This window comes from Amblyomma americanum, chromosome 5 (assembly GCF_052857255.1).
Source record: "Amblyomma americanum isolate KBUSLIRL-KWMA chromosome 5, ASM5285725v1, whole genome shotgun sequence".
Classification (NCBI taxonomy): Eukaryota; Metazoa; Arthropoda; class Arachnida; order Ixodida; family Ixodidae; genus Amblyomma; species Amblyomma americanum.
Window position 1 is genome coordinate 140,002,521 of NC_135501.1, and position 20,614 is coordinate 140,023,134.

Below are 20,614 nucleotides of genomic sequence, written 5' to 3' on the forward strand. Positions count from 1 at the left end.
AAAATCAACATTAGTACTAAAATGAACTGTTTCCATAATAGCTACAGGTACTTGATTGCAGATTTTCCAAATTGATGGCTACAAATAATTTCATACTTAAGTGTTTCATGCTCAGTAAACGAAACCATTACAAAATATATTGCAGGGAAAGACACAAGTTCAGTTGTTTATGACTGCCCTCAGTTTTTGGTATACGCATGCTTTTGCATTTTGCACCGATCAAAACGAGGCTGCCGTGATATTGTGGTCAGTAAGAGAAATCCAAAGCCACAGAACACTGCGTGTCACCCAAACCTATCTCTGCAGCCATCTGAAAACTGTAGTTGTTTCATTTACATTATTTTCATATCTTTCCTTGCTCAATCATCTATGTATGCATGCAATCAGATATACCTAGCTGTATGCAATCTTACTCCAGGTAAACACGTTAACCCTTCATGCCTGCCACAGCAGACTAAGCACGTGCTCACCAGTTTGACGATTTCCATGTGGGCAGTACACGATAATGAAGATATATTCCACACAAATTGGTCATGGATGTATCCTAAACAGACTTCTTGTGTGCTGGTACCTTCACCGGCAGGAACTGCACACCTGTAAAATAATGTACAAGACACATTTTCGTTTTTCGCGTCTCTTACAGAAACAATTACATTAATAATATTCTCGCCCTCCTGCGGTGATTTCCAAGTTACTGCTGTAAAACTGATGCTGTAACACTGCTAAGAAAATTTCAGCAAGAGTAGCGACATCAACTTTATGTGCTTCATTAGTAATGCTTAAGCACGTTTGTATTATTCTTTTAAGCTTTCAGGCAAAATTTTTCCACACTTAAGGAAACTACAGGGTGCTGCACACTCATTTGCCTGCTTTGAAGTCGTTTTCAGCCTGCATGCGAAAGGAATGAGCATGATACTACACAAACTGTCACCGCTAAAGTTTTTTGTTTTTCTTACCTCAATGATGCTAGATGCGTCACGTTGTATCTTTCCCGACCGAAGTTTACGCTGTCTTGCTGACACCGCTATGGTCAGATAGTGCGCGAGTGCACATAGATGTCTCGTCAAGAAGCCCGACACATTCCTAGAGTTTGTTGCTCGGCCGCGCGAACACCTGTCGTGTTATTCACTCATCACGCGCGCAGAGCCTATCCGTTCAGCGACGTTTTACTGCTGGCGATCGCACCTCACAGCTCGACAGTTCGTCACTGCCTCTCACCGCAATTCATCCTTGCATAGCCATCACATCATACGCCTCGTCAGATGATTGCACAAATAAGCTGTCTAGTCAGAGACAACTAGAAAGCATCGTGGCGCTATCGAAAGTCGCCCATCTCTCACAGTTCTAGGGTTTAACATAAGGCGAATAATGCAACGATCAGCAAAACTCACCAAAACGCATCGCCGGAGCCGCCACTACCACGCTACATTAACCGCACGGACCCATGATTTCTCGGTGCGAGCGAAGGGTTTGCCACGGGAGAGCTGTTAGCGCCCCTATGCAGCTGCACATTTAAGCTCTGGCTAATAACGCTCTGATCTCTTCCTGATATCAGAAGTGCCCTTATGACGCAGTTGCATCGCCCTGTGCAAACAGAACAAGATTTTCATAAGCTGAGTTATGGCTTCAAAAGAATCGTTTTCAACTGCAGCGACCTAACGTCGTATAAATCAGTGGTGCATTCACTCATTTGCATATTTTGGGCACCTGTGGCCGGGCGAAAATATGGCTGCGAATTGCAGCCATTTTTATCAATGGCAGCACAATGTAAAAATGATTAATCGTCAATTTGACATTACTCTATAATGCGTGCGTATCACGCGTTAAACGTGACATTGTTCCAGCCAATCAGATTTCAGGAAGCGGCCATTTTCACTACGCATCTATTTTCTCTAAATTGGCAAGTCGAGCACATGCGTTCTCATACGCACCACCTGTACCTTCTTTTGCACATCACAATCACATATATTTATCAGCCGGGCACCATGAATGGCGCTGCTGAAAATGTTTTTTCAATGCCACGTCAATTTGACGTCAGCACGAAAAGTGCGTCTGCAACAGACGATGATTGACACCCACCTTTCCCTGCCTTGTCACTTACTGACACTTCTGAGAGTCAAACAGAGAGGCAACATGGCGCCAGCAGGTGAATGTGAATATCGAAAATAGCTCACTAGCGGAGTGCTCTGTCACTCCGTGCATGCGCACAACTGACGAAGCGGGCGACGTCTGCTTCGCCGTCGGCGCAGCTGTACAGTATTCTAGTTCATTGTAGCAGGGTACAGCAGCTGCTAGGCGCATGGCGCGCACACCAGCTGTGGGCTATGACGTCACTACACGCATGCGCACAGCTGGCGGAGCGGTAGTGCCACGGCTGAGGGCGCAGCCACGCGGTCCTCGCGAAGTGACTCTACAAAAAGTTGCAGCATTTCTGCCTGGAGGTCGATAAGAAACCGAAAATAACTGTATATTTCCTCGAGCTGTGAGTATTTAACAATCATCAAAAATAACACAAAATGAAGGACCAAGTTCACAAGTGACTCCAGGCTTTATCAGGAACGTAACGCCACCTCCACGGCGAGTAGGATCTGTTCAAAAAAACGATTGGTACGAAGGAGAGGCGCGGTCACTCTGCCAATCTTTACAGCAAGTATCCGTTAGCATGATAGCATCAAAGAGAAAAAGAAAACTAGAAATAAAATTTTGAATCTCTGCTTATTTTGTAACACAACGAGCGAATGTTCGAATGAAGATATTTGAAAGTTGCTGCAACTGCTCTGTTTACCTGGCCCGGAATAAGGTAACTTTGATTAGCCATGGCAAAAAAAGTGAACCTTTCGAGAACTGGGTGGAAAACCCAGGAAGAACTACGTGCAAAGATCACACAGACTACGCGTAAATATGACTGAGTCACCATCCCAAGATTTTTATATTTTGGTGCCACATTAAAGCGCATTTGTGTGGCCCAGTCTTTTTTGTTGTGGTAGCTGTGGGTTGCGATGTTATTTTTCAGGAACTGAAATATTGCTATTGCTTGCCTTCAACTTGTGCCTCTTTTGGCGCCACTGGTCTCCGACTGCTTGTCTGGCATACCCAAAAATTACTCCGGGAATATTAGTGACACTAGTCAATAGCCGGTCAATGGCATCAATGTCCTTATCTTCAAGCACAGAGACGCCAATCAGGTAGGCCACTGAATTAACTGTTTTTACAAATCATCTTCGCAAGCCTGCATCTCGTGAAATTCGAGGTTTAATATTTGACAGTTCCTTAACTTCATTTCGAAGTTTTTCACTTTCTGCTTCTGTCTGCTGAGCTTTTGGTTCAGGTGTTTCTAGTCTCGTGCGAATTTCTTTTGCGTCCTTTTCGTGCGAGGCCAGTCACTTCAGTACCTCATCATATTTGTATGACATGAGTTGGACAGACCATTTTATGTTAGACACAATCTCTTTCAATGGCATTAGCTCGTATAGTTTTTCATTTCTGGTAACCAGGGCATTTCTTATAACTGCAATAACCTTTTGCAGATTTGCGTGTTAGGCATACCCATTTCTGTTCGCCAATTCAAATTTCTTTTGTATTGTTTTTTTCTGTTAAGCCGGCCTAGTCTTTTAATTCTAGGGGTTATTATAGTCGCCACATACCACAAACCTTCACCTGATGCAAACTTCCCGTTGCAAGAAAGGCAAGTGTCTTCTGGCATTGCACACACTGCTTACAATATCAACCTAGAGTAATAGGAGAAAGGAACAGCAAAACAACAGGGCGGCAGAAACACTACGGCGGCGGCAGCAGCATAAAGGAACACATACCTAAGCAACAAAGTACTCGAAAAGTACCAAGCTTGGAAAAAGCAGATTCGCATTTAGCGTGGCTCCCCTGTGCTGCCATCGCCGCCAAATGACGCGGTCCGTGCGGTCAGTTTCTTATCTAGTTTATCCTTGGCCTCAAGCGCCACGGGTATTTTCAAGCTGTTCGATTATTTTACTGACGTTGCGCAGTCGGCTCCTTGGTCCTTCGTAGGCAGCTCCAGATAGCGCAGACTGCTTTAGTAAAAGCAGCAATGTTGCGATGTTGGCGAAAGTGCAAAAAAGTCCAGCTGCGTTTAGCCTCGCTCCCCTGTGCTGCCAATGCCATCAAATATTAATGCCGATTTAGTTGAAAACATGGCTACTTGTGTTCCTTCATTAATCATGCTTTCTTAAAGCATGGCTCGAAAAAATCCTGCCGAAAGCCTCGAAAAGTTTACATTCGACCTAGGAGATTCCACTCGACTGAATCTTCTACACTCTATTGATGAGACTGAACTCAACGGTAAAACCTGTACCTTTCAGCGGTTACTGATATTTCTGCTCTGAAGTGGCTCATTACATTACTTGGAATTCTGCTGTCGTGAACTCCGCGGGAAGCATTGTAACTACGAAGCTCTTCAGAACTTCACAAACTTCTCCGCCTAATGCTGTTATGGAAACTGAGAGTTACTTTTCTGCAGTAATATCACTGGCATTGCGAGACTGCTCCGAGCGTTCCGAGCAGCAGTGTTCTTAAGTTTGTTCTGCTCGTCGAATCTGCCAAGATGCGACATGCATTTCGTGAGCTGAACTTATGCACTTGCACAACCTTGATTGGTGTTCGTAGAAAAGAATGTAAGCGGCCAGCACTTATAGTCTCCTGTAAGGTCACCTTTCATCAACGCCTCGATAAGTTCTTAATTACTTTAACTTGAGTTCTAGGAGCGCCTCCTGACTACGCGGAGAGTACTAGGAACTCTCCGTCCGCGTGTTCTCCACAAACAAGCACAAATTCGCTGGTCATTGTCGAGTTACACCACCACTACGATGGCCGAGAAGTATTCGCATTGTTTAGCACGGGCACCCGCCGGATGACACCTTTTCGCTCACATTAACATGCACTCCCAGACACCCTTAAAGCGTGTGGGGGTAACGGTCTCTGTCTCAAAGGAGATGCCCTCGACTCAGTGTGCAAGGTCAGCCAAAAACCAGCTATCACTTGACAAGAGAGTGGTCGTTTCGCGCCCAGTTTTTGCCGGTAGCAAGCCAGAGAATGGGTCGGAGCCAAAGGAAAACAAACAAAACGAAGTTTATAGAGTAAAGAGACGATACAGAGGATTTCATAGTCGCTAGTACGAGCAGATACGAAGTTGTTTAAAACACAAAGCAACTCGTGCAAAGTAACACGCGAAAGAAATTACAGTACAGCAAAAGCTTTGTACCTAAAATGCACAAACACAGGAGAGGTAGGCAAACAAAACACAATTTGTCACCGGGAACATGGTCAGTCCGACGACCGGAGGATCGCGACAGAGCCGTCCCGCAGGCTGGCGCACGCTGCCTCGGTGGTCCGTAGCTAGGGAAGTGGTCTCGACCCAGGAGTACGTCGTGCGGGCGTGCTTCTCTGAAGCTTTGACGGCGGCTCAGGCTGACTGACCGCGGTCAGTGCCCTTTACTTATAGACAAGCATCATGTTTGTAAAAACAAAAGTGGCGCTCCGGTCGGCAGCGACGTGGGATGTAGGCACAACGCAGAACGCCTACACTGCGCCAAGCGATGCTGCCTTCGAAACCAACTGGTGTATACGAATATTTCAAAACGTGCCTGTCGCTTGTGGTTAGAAAAATTTTTTTGATGCTCGGAGAGTAGTTCTGCACTTTTTCAGCCCGTTAGCCAGACGGAACTAGTAGGCGGAGCACTTCATCAGGTGCTTCTCCGCTCCTAGTTGGCGACAAGTAACAGCGCAGTGCTATGGCGGGTGAAAGCTTAAGGTATGGGGAGGAACTAATCGTCCACAGTTCTCAACTTATGGGCCGATAAAGCATATTCGTTTGCTAGTGCTAGATAGGACGGCATGATGCGCGACGCGAATTAGCTTTCTCCCACGACGTACCTTGTAATGTGCTTCCTATTTTCACCGAGCCGCTTCACTCCGGAGATCTTGGAATTTAATTAACACTCTAGCTCCTATGAAAAAGGCAAATGCTATCCGAGAGCTCCGCGAGCGCATGCATAGACGTTTTCCTCGAGCTCAAAACGAAATTCACGCTCACTCCGCTAAGGCAAAGAATTTTGGTTCTTATTTTAATTTATTCTTGTGTCCGCAATCTGCTTGATCGGAGTGGCTTTTGACGTGGAATTTGCTGTGTTCGCCAGGTTATGATCGATTGTAGGCCTACAATGAGAAAATTTAATTAAATTAGAAAATAACACTGCGCGAGTTTGTTCAAATCCTAGCGTCGTTAGACCGGTGTTGAAACGACACACTTGTTGAAATTCGCGAAAATGAAAACAGAGCAAAAACCGTCGTGCGTGCTACAACCAGAGTCCGGTACTTCTTCAAGCGCGGCCCAGTGTTAACGCTGAAGGCGACTCGCGGAAGTTTTTTTCAGTTTTTTCTTTCGCTCGCGCGAAGCGATGCTCGGGACGTTGTCCGGGTGAAAAGCGTCTGAAAATGGCCCCCTGCGTTGAACTTACGATCGCAAGCGCAGGGAACATTGCGCCTAAATTTATACTGAGACGACGACAGAATAATAACGAGTTGCAAGCGTTTCCTAATTATTGCACTGTTCAACGCGCGACCGAACCGCAACGATGCTTATTAGATTTTAATGCAACCAAATTATTACATTTGAAAGCAGAAACACTATGCAATAGGCCAAAGGGTGAAACCAGCTCGGCTGAAATAATTAGCCGCGAAGCCTATTCCTCGCCGCACCTGTCTTGCTCCTCGGCCCCTGCCCGTCGCATTCGCGCCTGACTGCAATAAACTAGCGGAAACTTATGCCGCTTCTTTTCTTCTGCATTGCGGGTCAACCAACCGCACCACAATTTGTCGGCACACTGTGAATTCCGCCCAGAAACACGCAAGCGTGGTGTACCCAATGCGGAAAGTCCCGCATTTTGCCTACACAACGAAAGTCACTGCTTACGCCAGCGCCGCCGCATCTCTTAGACAGCACGGCCTGACGCTTGTCTATAGGTGCGCTCTGAGTCTGATCGTTCTTCGCGCCAAGACAGGCGCATGCAAACACACAGCACCAACTGTACAATATCGCTCTGATGGTCTCACGCTCGCGCGCCAGGCGCGCGTCTCTATTGGTCAGGCGCGGAAAGCGGTTTCTAGAACCTTCGAGATCTTTCTCGCGATGAGCCGCCGCCGACGCGCGAAAGAAAGGTAGAGGGCACCACTCAGCATGCTCAAGGCTACGCCCTCTCCGTTGACAGTGAGTACATTTCGCGCGGATGTGTTTCCTTTGGTGGCGTGCCGGCGAACAAAGTGGAAAGGGCAGCGACACGCAGAATGTTAGGTGCTCTCCGCGGTTTCTTTCTCCACTGTTCTAGAATTCTTCATGGCGCGCGCTGCCTAAATTGCTTCCGCGCTGCGGCGATTTTCTGAACATGCAGCAAATTTTCTTCGGAAAACCGGCGCAGCGCAGAAGCAATATCGCCAGCGCACGCCGTAGAGAATTTTAGAACAGTGGAGGAAGGAACCGCGGAGAGCGCCTAACTTTCTGAATATGCGCCGAAATTTGTCACCCGCAGCGGTGCTTCAGTGGTTAAGGCGCTGGTCTACTGAGGCGGAGTACCCGGGTTTGAACCCAACCGCGGCGGCCGCGTTTCGAAAAGGCGCCCGTGTGCTGAGCGACGTCAGCGCACGCTAAAGATCATCAAGTGGTCGAAATTATTCCGCAGACCTCGACTACGGCACCTCTTTCTCTCTTTCTTCTTTCTCTCCCACCTTCCTCTCTTCCCTCTCTTCCCTTTCTCTTCCCTTCCGTACCACATTCGCGGAAATATGCAAATCTGCGATTAGTTTCGCGAGGGGCCCTTTTGTTTGCAGGCATTCTTGGCAGCACCGAGGCGTCGCGGGGCTCGTTTCCTGCCTCCTCCATCGGACACTTAAACGATTAGCGAGCAAGTAACTCGCCCAGTCTGTTGGAGAGAATTTATCCTTCGAGAAGTATTTGAAAGAAAACATCTTCGAAGGAAGTCCGCCTGGTTGGGTTCTTGAGATGGTTGAGAGAAAACTGAGGCTAACCGATATTTTATTTTTGTCCAACGGTGTGGAACCAACTCGGTCACTTCCTCAGGGGTGACTAAAGTGGATGCCAGCAGCAACGGGGAGCTGCCTTCGGTCTCCCTTTGTGCACGTGGCGCAGTCTGTGCCACGTGCTAACGTGGAGTGTATAACTGTGACGTGTGCTGCTAGTAAGCAATTACTGCATGGAGAAATGTAGGTTTATTCCTTGATTATGTGATAAGTGTTGAGCATGGGCGATGGTTGTGTCTATAAAATGTGTCCCTTTGAACCTAAATGAATCACCTAGTAGTCAGCACCCTGTTCTGTACGCGTTCTTTCCCTTCGCCAACGCCATCTTTGCGCTGTTCTAAGCTATAAAGCAAAAACCTGATTTTTTATTACAAACAATTAACAAGGCACGACGTATCGCAAAAAGCATCCATAGATGGTGCCAGCTACACCAGGGACGAATACCGCGGAAATCTCAACACGTCAGGTAGCCATGCGCGCCTTCGTGCGCAATTGCAACGTCACGGACGCTTTGCCCCGGTAGCTTGTTTTGGAAAGGAGTAATTGATTACCGGTAATCGATTACAGAAGTAAATAATTGAAGTACCCTAAGCGTTAACGCCTGTATAAAGTAATCAGTTGCAGTAATAGATCACAAATAATCGCTTACGTACAACTCTGGTGAAATGCCTACGACCAGCGATGACGGCTCTCCAGCCAACAAAACAGTTTATTTCTATGCGTTGTGTGTTCTTGAAGCCAAATGAGTGAGGAAAATAGTGTTTCCAGGGTAGTTTATAATATGCAGGTGATGGTGGTAACAACAAAACGCTCGCTAGGCACGCGAGATATAACAATTTACGTTCAATTTCGGAAACGGTGAAACATACTTTATCTAATATTTCCCTCTCTCTGGCGTAGAGGAAAAAAGTGATGGATTTAGAACACCCCTGGAATAGACAAGCTGAATATTCAAAGAGTTGTTAGGTTTTGCTCTGTGCATGGAGGTGTTTAGAAAACGTTCTTTAGCTGTGTGCTCAGAACAATTTGCAGTTTTAGGATAAATGCGCATAGCGTATTGCCAGGCACTGTTAAGGATGTGTTTTTGGCAGGTCTCTAGGCCAGCAAATGATAAAAAGACAAGAGAAACGGCGCCAAGGCGATTTCGATTCCTGTCCCCTGAAATTGTGCCTTGAAAGAAGGTGCATGCACACTATATTGTTCAAAAATTCCCGTGTTCATTTAAGCCAATGGAGGAAACGGAACAAAGTGAAAAAAAAATCATACAAGATTTATTGCTTTAGCGTTCACTGTAGAGGTGAGCGAAATGATTGATATCGATGTTTTGTGTCAGACCGTCCAACCATACAAGATAACAAGTCAATAAAATGAACCTGTTCTCATGACAATACCAGTGCGCAATGAAGGCAACGCATGTTTTACTTGAGCAAGCATTAAAATTGTAGGCTCACATAGGCTGCAGTTCTACCTTTGCAGTACGCACAGAAATATAAGTAAATTGCGACTGAAGAATGTACTGCTGCGCTAAGTTGTAATACTTTTCCAGAAGTAGAAATCTAAAGCAATAAAATCTTTTTTCAGTACCTCTAATATGCTAAACGGGATATCGCGCAGCAAAAGCGCAGCTGCATATTTCACAGCTCTTAACGGTCATCGGTGCATGCAAGTCATCAAACTTGACTAAAGATATTCAGCACTGTAGTCAAACGCACCCCACTTACTTTTCAACAAGTGACATGGCAAGCCTCGTTGTCGATGCTACGCTCCTAGTTATGTTAAGTAAAAGTTTAAATATTTCGAAAGCCCAGATCGTTGCATTGATTAAATTGTCTGTCAGACTTGTGCTTGTGAGCAACAGGTGGTCACACAGATGTTCCGGTGGTATAATGACCCAACCATAAAGCTTTCTCTCACACACTAATGGCGTACGATGAACTGCAAGAGTTGGCAATATAACAGACACTGTTGAAAAGTCGTTAGTCTTCTTACGCTTGCTTATTAATATAGGTTAGGCAAAGCGGTACACTAACACTTCCAAAACATCACAGTTTAAATTTACACGAATACAAAACACCATTCACCCCTTTAATACGTTATGCGTTATGTTAATATTATCCTGTAAATATTCTTTTTGGATGTACTAGTGCTTTGAGCATCCGCCTCGCATGCGGGAGATGCGGGGTTCGTTCCCCCGCGCCGCCGGGTACCCACCGGTAATACAATGGGCGCAAGCTTCCCCTGACCTGGTGCTCGGCTTCTTTAGGGTAAAATGCTTGGGAACTGGGTGAGCCATTTCCAGAGCGTTTCCCAAGCAAAGTGATAGGGCTGCGTCACAGCCCTATCACTTTTTATGCGGCAGCACACCCGGCTAAATGAGCTGTTCGTTTGATGGGCAGAACGTTTGAGAGCACTGCTATCGCGGCGCGCAAGCAGACATGTCACCTGGTATTTTTTTGCGTTTCGCAGGCATCTGCACTTAGCGAAAAAAATGTTATAGGTAATAGGTGGAAACTAAACAACAGTTTAGGCTGACGTTTTCCAGGCAGTTCTACAGCTTTCTCATTGGAATTTTTCGCCTATTTTCGTTGCTAGCGAAGTTGATTATTTAATCGCCACTAATTACACAATTGAGCCGAATATCAAAATATTATCAGTTTCTTCATGCAAAAGGCCGCAACATCACTGTTTTAGAGTGCCACGACATATTTTTAAACCTTGGCAAAAGTTAGCTGGCACACCCCGTATATTTCGCCTGGTTTCTTGAAATTCCGGCAAAAAGGAGCAGTAAGCAGGCATGTTGCTTACAAAAACAGGAGTAGTGGTTCCTGTGCCCCTTCTATACTTAAAAAAATGGCACGTTGCTTAGAGTAAATACGAAACGTTTTTCGAAATTCGTGTTAGTAAATGACTAATTAAACTGAACCTAAAAAACTTTGGAGCACTAGCGGCGGCCAAGAACACGCCGTTAGTGTCTGCGAGCCGCACCTCCCCGCTTTTTTAAAAATATCTGCCTCAAGTATTGTGAAACACGGCATATGTAGGTGTTGGGTGTGGGCGCTGAACGACGGTAATTGATGTCCGATCACCTTTTTGGTTTTAAAATTAATTTTTAAATGTTATAGGCAATTGTGTTTACACAAGCATGCATGTGCCTTTGTCTTGGGTTGTAAACGCTGTAATTGTTTAGGATAAAAATCATGTGCGACAAGGGGTGAAAAACAACACCACGCGGTTTTGCACAGTCACAAAATTGAATCGCAGTCTATAATTTTGAGCGAACAAAATACTTTTTCAGTATTTATAATACGGATATTTCGCCTGGAAGCAATGTAAAATTATTATTAGCTGTTGAAATTTCGCAACAAAAACAACTTATTCTTTGACAGTAGCGCATTGCAGCAGTATAGATTCTAGAACGATAGTGGGGCAGGAAGGAATGAAAACTTCAGGCCACAACTTGTTCGGGTTATATTCGCTATCTAAAAGTACTCGGCTACAAAACGCACATTTCAGGACCAGTCACATTGTATATTTTAGTTGTAATCATGTGAAGTTCAAAAATTTTCGAAAACAGAAAACTGACTCAGATTAAAAACAATTTTTTTAAAATTTGTTCAGAATCGTTCTACGCGCTACAGTTAGATCAAGAAAAGGTGGTGTAGTATAATGTTCTAAAATATAACAAATTCCTCCTACATCCAATTTGCGGCCAAGTATCAATACTGCGCTTTGTCCGCAATCATGAGTAACGATGAATTCCAGCTTGGTGCGTGCGCTTTGACACATTAACGTAATATTTCAAAACCTGTTTTTGTTCTAGACTTCACTTATGTAAAAAAAAAAAGAATTATTTTGCTTTTGGCATGGCTTCAATCAGTAGGCAGAATTATTGTTAAATTTCTGCCCTTGCAATATTTCAAGCCAATTTTGCGCGGGATCAGGTTCATCAGACGCTCAACTCAAACGTTTGCAGCCCTTTTGATTAGCGTACGCTGTTTATAATACTTACACCATAACTGAACGAAACGCTATGGTTGCGTCTCATGCCACTGGTTCTTAAAAAGAACAAGGAAAGCCACTTAATGCCAAAAATATGAATCTTCACTGCCTATCTGCTCAAACTAATGCCTCCTGCGCACTCGGTACGGGCAAGCGTTGTCGAAATTATGCACTTCTGCCACAAAATAATATAGATACGTGTATAAGCTTAAAACCGATAATGGCAATGTCGAATGAGATGTGTATGTTAAGTACAAGTATAGGTGGTTAAGTTTCCACAAGTATACATAACCTAATACAGCAGGATTTGTGCGAGGAGGAAGGTAGAACTATTGGAAACAATTGTTTTCTATTTTCACTCTGTCTACTATTGCGCCGCGGTGCTGGCTGAGTGGTTGCGACACTCGGCTGCTAATCCAAAAGACGCGGGTCCGATCCTGGCAGCTGCGGTCGAATTTCGATGGAGGCGAAACGCTATATAGTCCCGTGTACAGTGCAATGTCAGTGCACGTTAAAGATCCCCAGGGTGTCGAAGTTATCTGGAGCCATTTACTACGGCGTCACTCATAGCCTGAGTCGCTCTGGGACGTTAAAACACCCAAAAACCGAAGCCATACTCGGTCTGCTATTCGACGGTTGCCTTTTCAAATGAACTTAAAGCGTACCATTATTAAAAAAAATGGCTATCTTAGCTTCAGAAAGGTTCCCTTTTGAACTGACTACGCAGAAAGCCACATTAGTGGTCGTTTGTATTACTAGCCACATATGTTCAAAAGCTTTTTCTGGTGTACTCAGTAGTGATATTAGCGATCATTTACCCGTATGCTGCTTACTGCCTGTTAAACGAAACGCACATTCTAGAAATAGAGCCGGCTACAGATGTAGAGAAATTCATTACGTAACACCATCCAAACTTAAAAGCACTGACAGTGCTGGGACGACCTATACGAAATTGAGGATGTAAATAGGGCTTATGCTGATTTTATCAAGAGCTTTCTAAAATGCTATAATGAAGCCTTCCGTTTCCATAAAAAAAACAATTTAGGAAACCGTGGAAGACAAAGCCTTCTAAGAACGTATCCGGAAAAAAAATTACCTTGAATTTCTCTTAACCCATGATTGTGTAACACAGTTTAATGAATTCAAGGCTTTTATAAACAAGCTAAACAGCAATCTTAAGTACACCAAAACCAATTACTATGTCCAGCGTTTCTCCAAAATACGCGATAATTACAGGAAAGTCTGGAAGGAACTCGGCTACTTACTTGACAACAGCGTGCCGTGTAATATTGGTGAAATAACCACGCCCAATGGAAAACTTACTGGGTTTGGCTTAGCAACAGCCAAGAATGATTTTTTGTGAACGTAGCCGATTCGATTGTTGATGAACCTGACCATTATACCACCCATCAAAACCTCATCACGCCCATACTGAATTCCTCAACGCTTACCCAACGACGTCTATTGAGGTGACCATATTAATACATAACATTAAAAGCAACCTATCAGCTGCATGGATACGATGGCATAAAACCCATCTCCTTAAAGTATGTGTCCGCGTCTGTACCGGAATTAAGTTCTAGCTCATATCAAAGATTTCATGTTCACAACCGGTGTATTTCCGGACGACCTAAAGGTTGCTAGAGTTTGTTTTATCTACAAAGGTGGCAACAGAAATTAAATTACTAATTAAAGTCCAATCTCTCTACTGCCTATTTCATCAAAAATATTTGAAAGCGCCATCAGCCGCAGACTACAAAATTTCTTGCCAGATAAAACAAATTATTCCCTCAACTTCCGGAGACCATCTTTAACCGTTGGGGTAGCTCTTTCGACGGCCCCATTAGATTGCGGTTGGGAGCGGGCGGTCCTAACCTGCGACATATTGTTGTTCTCGACAGATGTTTCAAATTCAGGACTAGTGAATTGTGTTCCGTTATCGGAAACTCTCGTTCTGTACGCCAAACCGGCTGAATATGCCCCGCAAACAATGAATTGTAGCTGCCGTGGTAGCTTGCTTCAGAGTAAGCGCTTCTACCATTTGGTGTGCTAATCGATTAGCAAGCACCATCTTGCCTTCTATAGGTCCGTCAAAATCCACATGGATGCGCGAACACTTCTCAAACGTTTGTCGCCAGCTTGCGGGTGGAGCGGCTGGCGGCATGGGCAAATTGTCGAAGCAATTCTTGCACTAAGCCGACATTTCCTAAATCTCTCGGTCTAGGCCTGGCCACCAAAACAACGATCGTGCAATGGATTTCATCGGCGAACACCCTTGGTGGCTTTCACGCAGCAGCTGCAGCAATCCTTTTCGCGCACCGTCAGGTATATAACAATTCGATGGCCCCAATAAAATAACATATGTGCTAGGGACAACTCAAGTCGACCGTCAAAAAATGCCGCTAAGCACGGCTCAAGGCCATAAGAGCTTCTAGGCCACCCATGTAGCATGTAATGCTTGACGCGTTCTAGTGCCGAGTCGACGGCTGTAAGGTCCTTCAGCTCTCGCATTGTGACTGTGCCTTCCTCTAGGCTTTCCAAAGAAAAAAGATACTCTTGCGGCTCTTGAGGCTCGAAACTAGGAGCGGTGATTGCAGCGGAAGCCTGCTGAGAGCGTCCAAGTTCAGCATACTGAAGATTTTAACAATATCCACCGAGATAGAGTGCCCAACGCTGAATGCGGGCTGCAGCCATAGAGGATGTCGGGCGGTCGGGACTCAGCAATCCGAGGAGTTGCTGGTGGTCTGTAACCAAGGTGAATTCACAGCCCAACAGACAGTCTCAGAATCTCGTGACCCCAAAAACTAGTGCCAGCGCCTCACGCTCCACCTCCGAGCAATTCCGTTCGGCTTTCGTGAGAATCCTTGAATGGAATCCGATCTGTCTGTGGACGCTGCCTACTGTATGAAACAGTACTGCGCAAATGCCGTGTGGAAAAGCGTCGCACTCTAGTTTCAACTTCGTAAACAGGTCAAAATGGCAAAGCACTCCGGCATCCTTCAGACACTCCTTGGCTTTGACGAACGCAGTTTTGTGGTAGTGGTTCCACTCCAATCGCGCATTCTTTTCTAGTAACTGATATAACAGAGACAACACGGTTGACATGCTCGGTAGAAACCTTGAATAAAATGTTCGAATTCCGACAAAAGAATGCAGCTCGGTCACGTTACGAGGGCTCGGTGCTTTCATGATAGCTTCCACGTTATTTTCCGTCGGGTGAAGACCGAGACGATCGATACGATGTCTTAGATAAGTAACCGATAGCTGTCTGAAATTGCATTTGCAGTGTCGTAGCTTCACGCCGTGCTCTCTAAAACACTATAACACTGTTTTCAGCCGAGCTCCGTTGTCTGCCACCTTTTCAGACACAATTGCACGTCATCTAAGTATGCCTGAACTCCAGGCAGGCCCGCTAGAATGGTATCCATCTTCCTTTGAAATATAGCGGGAGCAGAGGAAATGCCAAACGGCAGCCTGTTGTAACAGAAGAGCCCTTGGTGCGTATTAATCACGCACAGCTTGCGTGAAGCTTTGTCTGGTGGCACCTGGCTACAGGCATCTTTCTGGTCGAGTGTACTAAACCCTTCACCACCGCTGAACGACGTGAACATGTCTTCAATCAACGGAAGGGGATACTGCTCAAGTGCACAAGCCTTATTCAAGGTGGCCTTAAAATCCCCGCAAATGCGGTCTGTGCCATCTTTTTTAAGCACTGGTACTATGGGGGTCGCCAAGTCCGAACGTTTTATGGGCGAAATTATGCCTAGCGACACTAGGCGATCCAACTCTTTTGCCACTTTGTCGCGGAGCGCGTACGAAGAGCTCTCGCCCTGCAAAACTTGCTAAAAGCACCGTCCCTCACCACCAAACTTGCTAGGGGTTTCTTCATCAGGCCCAATTCCTCCGAGAAAACATGCTCGTAGTTACTGCCTAAGGCGTTGATGTGGTTGATGTCTTCTCCCGCCACCGACACTTCTTTTTTACTGACTTGCAGTACCGGAACTGCAGCCCTATACAGCAGGGTTAACAAGTCTCGCCCGCACAGGCTTGTTCCGGTGCAGTCCAGTAATATGAGTGTACATTCAACTGACACTTCTTGGTGCGCAACAGCTAGCTTAAGCTCGCCCAACACAGACAGCCGTTTAGCGTAGCACGACAGTTTTAGATGTGAAGGCTTCTAATTTGGCCAGTGTTTGCAATGCTTATCAAAAACCTGTCGCGCTATGACGCATACTGGTGATCCTGTCCACTTCCATTGTCAGATCTACACCGCCCCAATTAAATGTGCGGCGAATTGGCGACTCGAGACACCTTGTTCGGGCCGACAGCTAAGTCCAGATATGAGCAATTTCGTAGCAATTTTCCGATGTGGTTTCTTGAACTGTTAATGTTTGGCCATGAGGCGCAGGCTCAGCAGCCCCGAGTTGCTTGTCGCGGCGATTGGGACATATTTTTGCGAGATGTCCACGTTGACCACAGTGATAACAGTGCTATTTGGCCCAGCTGCAGCTGTTAGCGTCATGTTTCAAGCTTCTTCATCTGCCGCATTACCGACACGCTGCACGCTTTCTCTAGATATTGGCTGGCATCGCGCTTCCATTTTCAATAGCGGTGTTACTTCTGACGAAATTTCTTGCGCATCATTTTCAGCGGCTTCACCAGCTATTGCTATCGCTTCGGCTTCTTCTAGCGTTAGATCTTTCTTTGCCAGGAGTTGCTTCCGTACTACACTTAAGCGTGCACCGCAGACAATCCTATCTGGGATCATCCTGTCGAGGCAACTGCCGAAGTTTCAGTTGTCTCCGATGCGGCGGATCTCGACGAGGAAAACCCGAATAGATTCTCCTTCTAGCTGGCAACGACTGAAAACTTTGTAGCTCTCCGAAATTTCGTTCCGTTTAGGGTAATAGTATTCATTCAAAGCTTTGATAACTTCGTCATAACCCAAAGCGTTTGTCGCGCGGGGAGCCATCCTTCCGGCAAGGATTTAATTAGTCTGCGTGCTCAGTGCAGCCACAAGAAATCCTCTCTTCTTACTTCACTCAGAGATGCCATATGCTTCGAAATACACCTCCACTTTGATCAAGTACGGCTTCGTCTTATCTGTGCTTTCGTGGAAACTCGGAAGCATCTGGAAGGCGATGGAAGTTGCTGGTAGGGCTGTCTCCAGAGCCGGAGTCTCTGGCTTTGCCTTGACGGCGTGAGTGTCGTTTCGACTCGTCGCCACTGTAGCATAGCCGCGGCCGATAGGCCACGGCAGGAACGGAAGGAGTGTACACGCCTGTGAACGAGACAGGTAACAACCCCCGTTTTTTGTAAACCGAGGGTAGTTATTTAGCAATAGGAGGGATAGGAAATGGAAAGGGGACCTGGCGAGATAGGGAGAAGACTTCGGGATTGCGCAGTGTGTAGCCCGCACTATGACACAGCGGCCGACACAACACAGTCACAAATTTCTTAGTGTTTGGTTCAGCGAGACACTGTCTTGGAAAAAACATAATTTGAAACTTGCTTCCAGTCTCAGCACAACAGTTGGCTGCCTTTACCGACTGGCTGACAACACACTTACGTGGCTCAAGATATCCATATATTAGGCAATTTTTTGCTTCAAAATTGGCTACTACATTTTCGTCTGGTGAACTACAACTTCCAGCAATTATGAAAAATTAATTACGATGCAAACAAAAGCACTGAGAGCAATTGAAGGATAGGACGGCCGACTACAAACATTGGCTGTGGTTTAGCTCTTGTGAAACCTCAAGTGAAGCGATAGCTACAGTTGGCCGAGTGGAACTCGCACAGTCGAATTGCAACGTCAGTCTTTCGCCGGTCCGTTTCGCTGGGCGTTCCTTCATCTTCATCGTCGTCTCTGGACGTAGATTCACTAATGGCGGCTATGCGCGCTGCGCCGCCGGCACCTGCTCCGCGCCACGTCACAAACCACGTGACCAGCCATGGCACCGCCACGGAGCTCAAGGGGTGCCACGCTGAAGGCTCGAAATGCTAGCTCAATGTAGCTGTCACTACAAACCCTCCGAACAATGCCACTGCTCATCAAACACAGCATTCTGAAAAAAGATCAGATATGCTTCTTCCGACTATTACAACGTATTCGCAAAAACAGACTATACGCCTCCATTCATGACAATTGTTCCTTAACGTATCACTTCAGAACGCAAAGAAAACTGCTTCCTAAAATCCGGTTTAATTACAGTAAACACCCACCACGCTGTCAAGTTCCTACAGCTACGAATAATTTACAGCCACCTCTTGACTTGAATTCTTCCAAATTTCCACAATATTTCAGTCAAGATTTCTTCACAGTTGCTGTGCGTATTCTATGAATAATGCTACTTTGTTTGACGATTATGTATTCTCCTGGGTAAATCTTGGTTGTGCTGCCTGTTCTGTGAACTTTATGTAGAAAAGTCTGCGTTGCAAATTGTTTCTTGTGGTATATTGTATTACAATAGGCATATATGGCCCCTTTTTTCCTACCTTGTATTACAAATAATTTTTTTTTCAAATGTTTTTTTTCAGCTGCATTGCCAACTGTATAGGGGTTCTGAGGCAAGTCAGCATTTTGACTCAGCTTCCGCTTTCCATGGAAAGATAATAAAATGAACTGAATGGGATTGAAAATGTGGACAGAAAGATTCACAGTGCATTTCTGACCAGCAGGCATATGCATGGCCTATTTTCTCAAAATCAAGGCAGATAGCCAATGTAACGAGTCCATATATATGAGTGCGAAGCTTTTTCATATGACAGGACTCCACCGCAATAATTAAAATCACTACTGTGGCGTTTCCTGTCACCGCGCACAGCAACAGTACTTGAAACGACGATTGTGGGCTAGTTATAAAGCGCTCGGCAACTTTCCGTGGATTGCAAATACGGGCAAAGAAATAGCCTGTGGTTTTGTAGGCATACTGAAATGATAGCTACCCTCATAGCCTGAGTCGCTTTGGGATGGTGAACCCCGGTGAATAAAACTGAAATCATAGTTAAATTATTTAACCAATCAGGGCCTTCAGCACTGACAGTTTACTCGTTTTAAGGGCACGATAGAAAAGAGGAAAACAGAGAACTGCGCGGTAACACCATCAAATAGGTTTTTAAAATAGATAAGGTGCTTTAGGCAATGTTTACCTGCCATTAGCACCGATTCGGATTGGAATCAGTTTCGGAGTAGTTCAGGGTTTTGTGCAGGGCCATTCGTTGTGATATTAGCGATATAAACAGTTATCGTTCATTTCTGAAAACATTTTGCGGAAACAGTCGGGCGCCTGAAAAAAGCTTTTGACTTCGAGATATTTGAGTCTCTTCTAAGACTGTGAATATTAAGATATAACTTCAGTGCAGGCACATTTTTTTCACAAATTTCGACTTTTAGAAATTATCTAAAAACACTATAAGCGCGCAAGCGCTGATATGCTCATCAACAACGACCAAAAATGTCATCTTTGGATCTTGAGTCGTTGCCTAGCAATTGCGACGCCACATTAAGGAAGTTAAAAAAGAAATCGAATAAATATCCGTGACTCGAAACCCAACCCGCGGCGGCGTGAACAGGTCAGTTTTGCAGGCAACTGCGTAAGAGCACTAGGTCATGGCGGCAGCCCAACATGCTTGTGTTAAACAGCAGCACATTCTCGCGCTGTGCATTGCACATCGTCGCCTTCACCAGCTTCATTGTGCGGCATGAACCGATCAAATAAGCTTAACCTCGATCAGAGTTTAACCTGCGTCAAATATCGTCGCCAGATGTGCCAAAGACCCAGCAAAGCAAAACCATGAGCCAATCAGGATAATCGCAGATTTTCCCACGTCTCCATGGTTTTACTACCGACTTTGTGTACATCTGAAACGACAGTGTTAGCGCGCTAATTTGTCCTGCAAAAGAATTGTCTCAAGGAACTGCATGATGAAATCTTCACCCGCACCGGCTTGTACATCAGCCGAAATTAATTAATTAATAAATATGCCTTTTTACATTGATATACGATCATTCATATTCAAAGCACACGTCATCGTGTAACCCCTAAAAAGTTATTTTTTCGCGATAGCGTTCAAGGCCCCGTTGTCCAAAAATTCCGGCACGGGCGCTGTAAGCGAAAAACCACGAGCATGACACTAGCATATGGGGTCCAAAAAACAACCTAGCAGGCAGCTGGGCCACTAAGGTCACGTGAACTTCCGGTGTACCTAGTCACAACCTGTCCGTCGGATAGTGAGCAAACTACCTGTTCTTTAAGGCGGCAATTAAGGATTGGTAGCTCGGAAAGAGCAACCTGGGTCGCACAAGGCCACCGCTGGGGAGCACTTTCCACAAGAGGGCAGTGGTAGTGGCAGGTGCTCCGTCTGCTCTTTTCCGATATCCCTTCTTCTGTTTCAGTGCTTAAAGGCAAAATTTGTGTGCCATAGGCGTGGTAAATGGTAGGCGTGCCTACGCAGCCCTCGCTTATAAAGATTAAACTGTGGGATCAGCAGGAACGTTTAAATTCAATGAAACCTCAACGTTTTTTTGGCGTGAGTGGCGAGCGTTGCG

General features: G+C 45.5%; 1 protein-coding gene across 1 annotated transcript in view; it reads right to left on the bottom strand.

Moving 5' to 3' along the window:
* LOC144135085 (uncharacterized) overlaps positions 1-20,614 on the bottom strand; it is a 942,878-nt gene that overhangs the window by 797,710 nt on the left and 124,554 nt on the right. Inside the window, exon 4 of the mRNA XM_077667844.1 lies at positions 9,786-9,999. Coding sequence (XP_077523970.1) covers positions 9,786-9,999 — 214 coding nt within the window. The remainder of the gene's footprint in view (positions 1-9,785; positions 10,000-20,614) is intronic.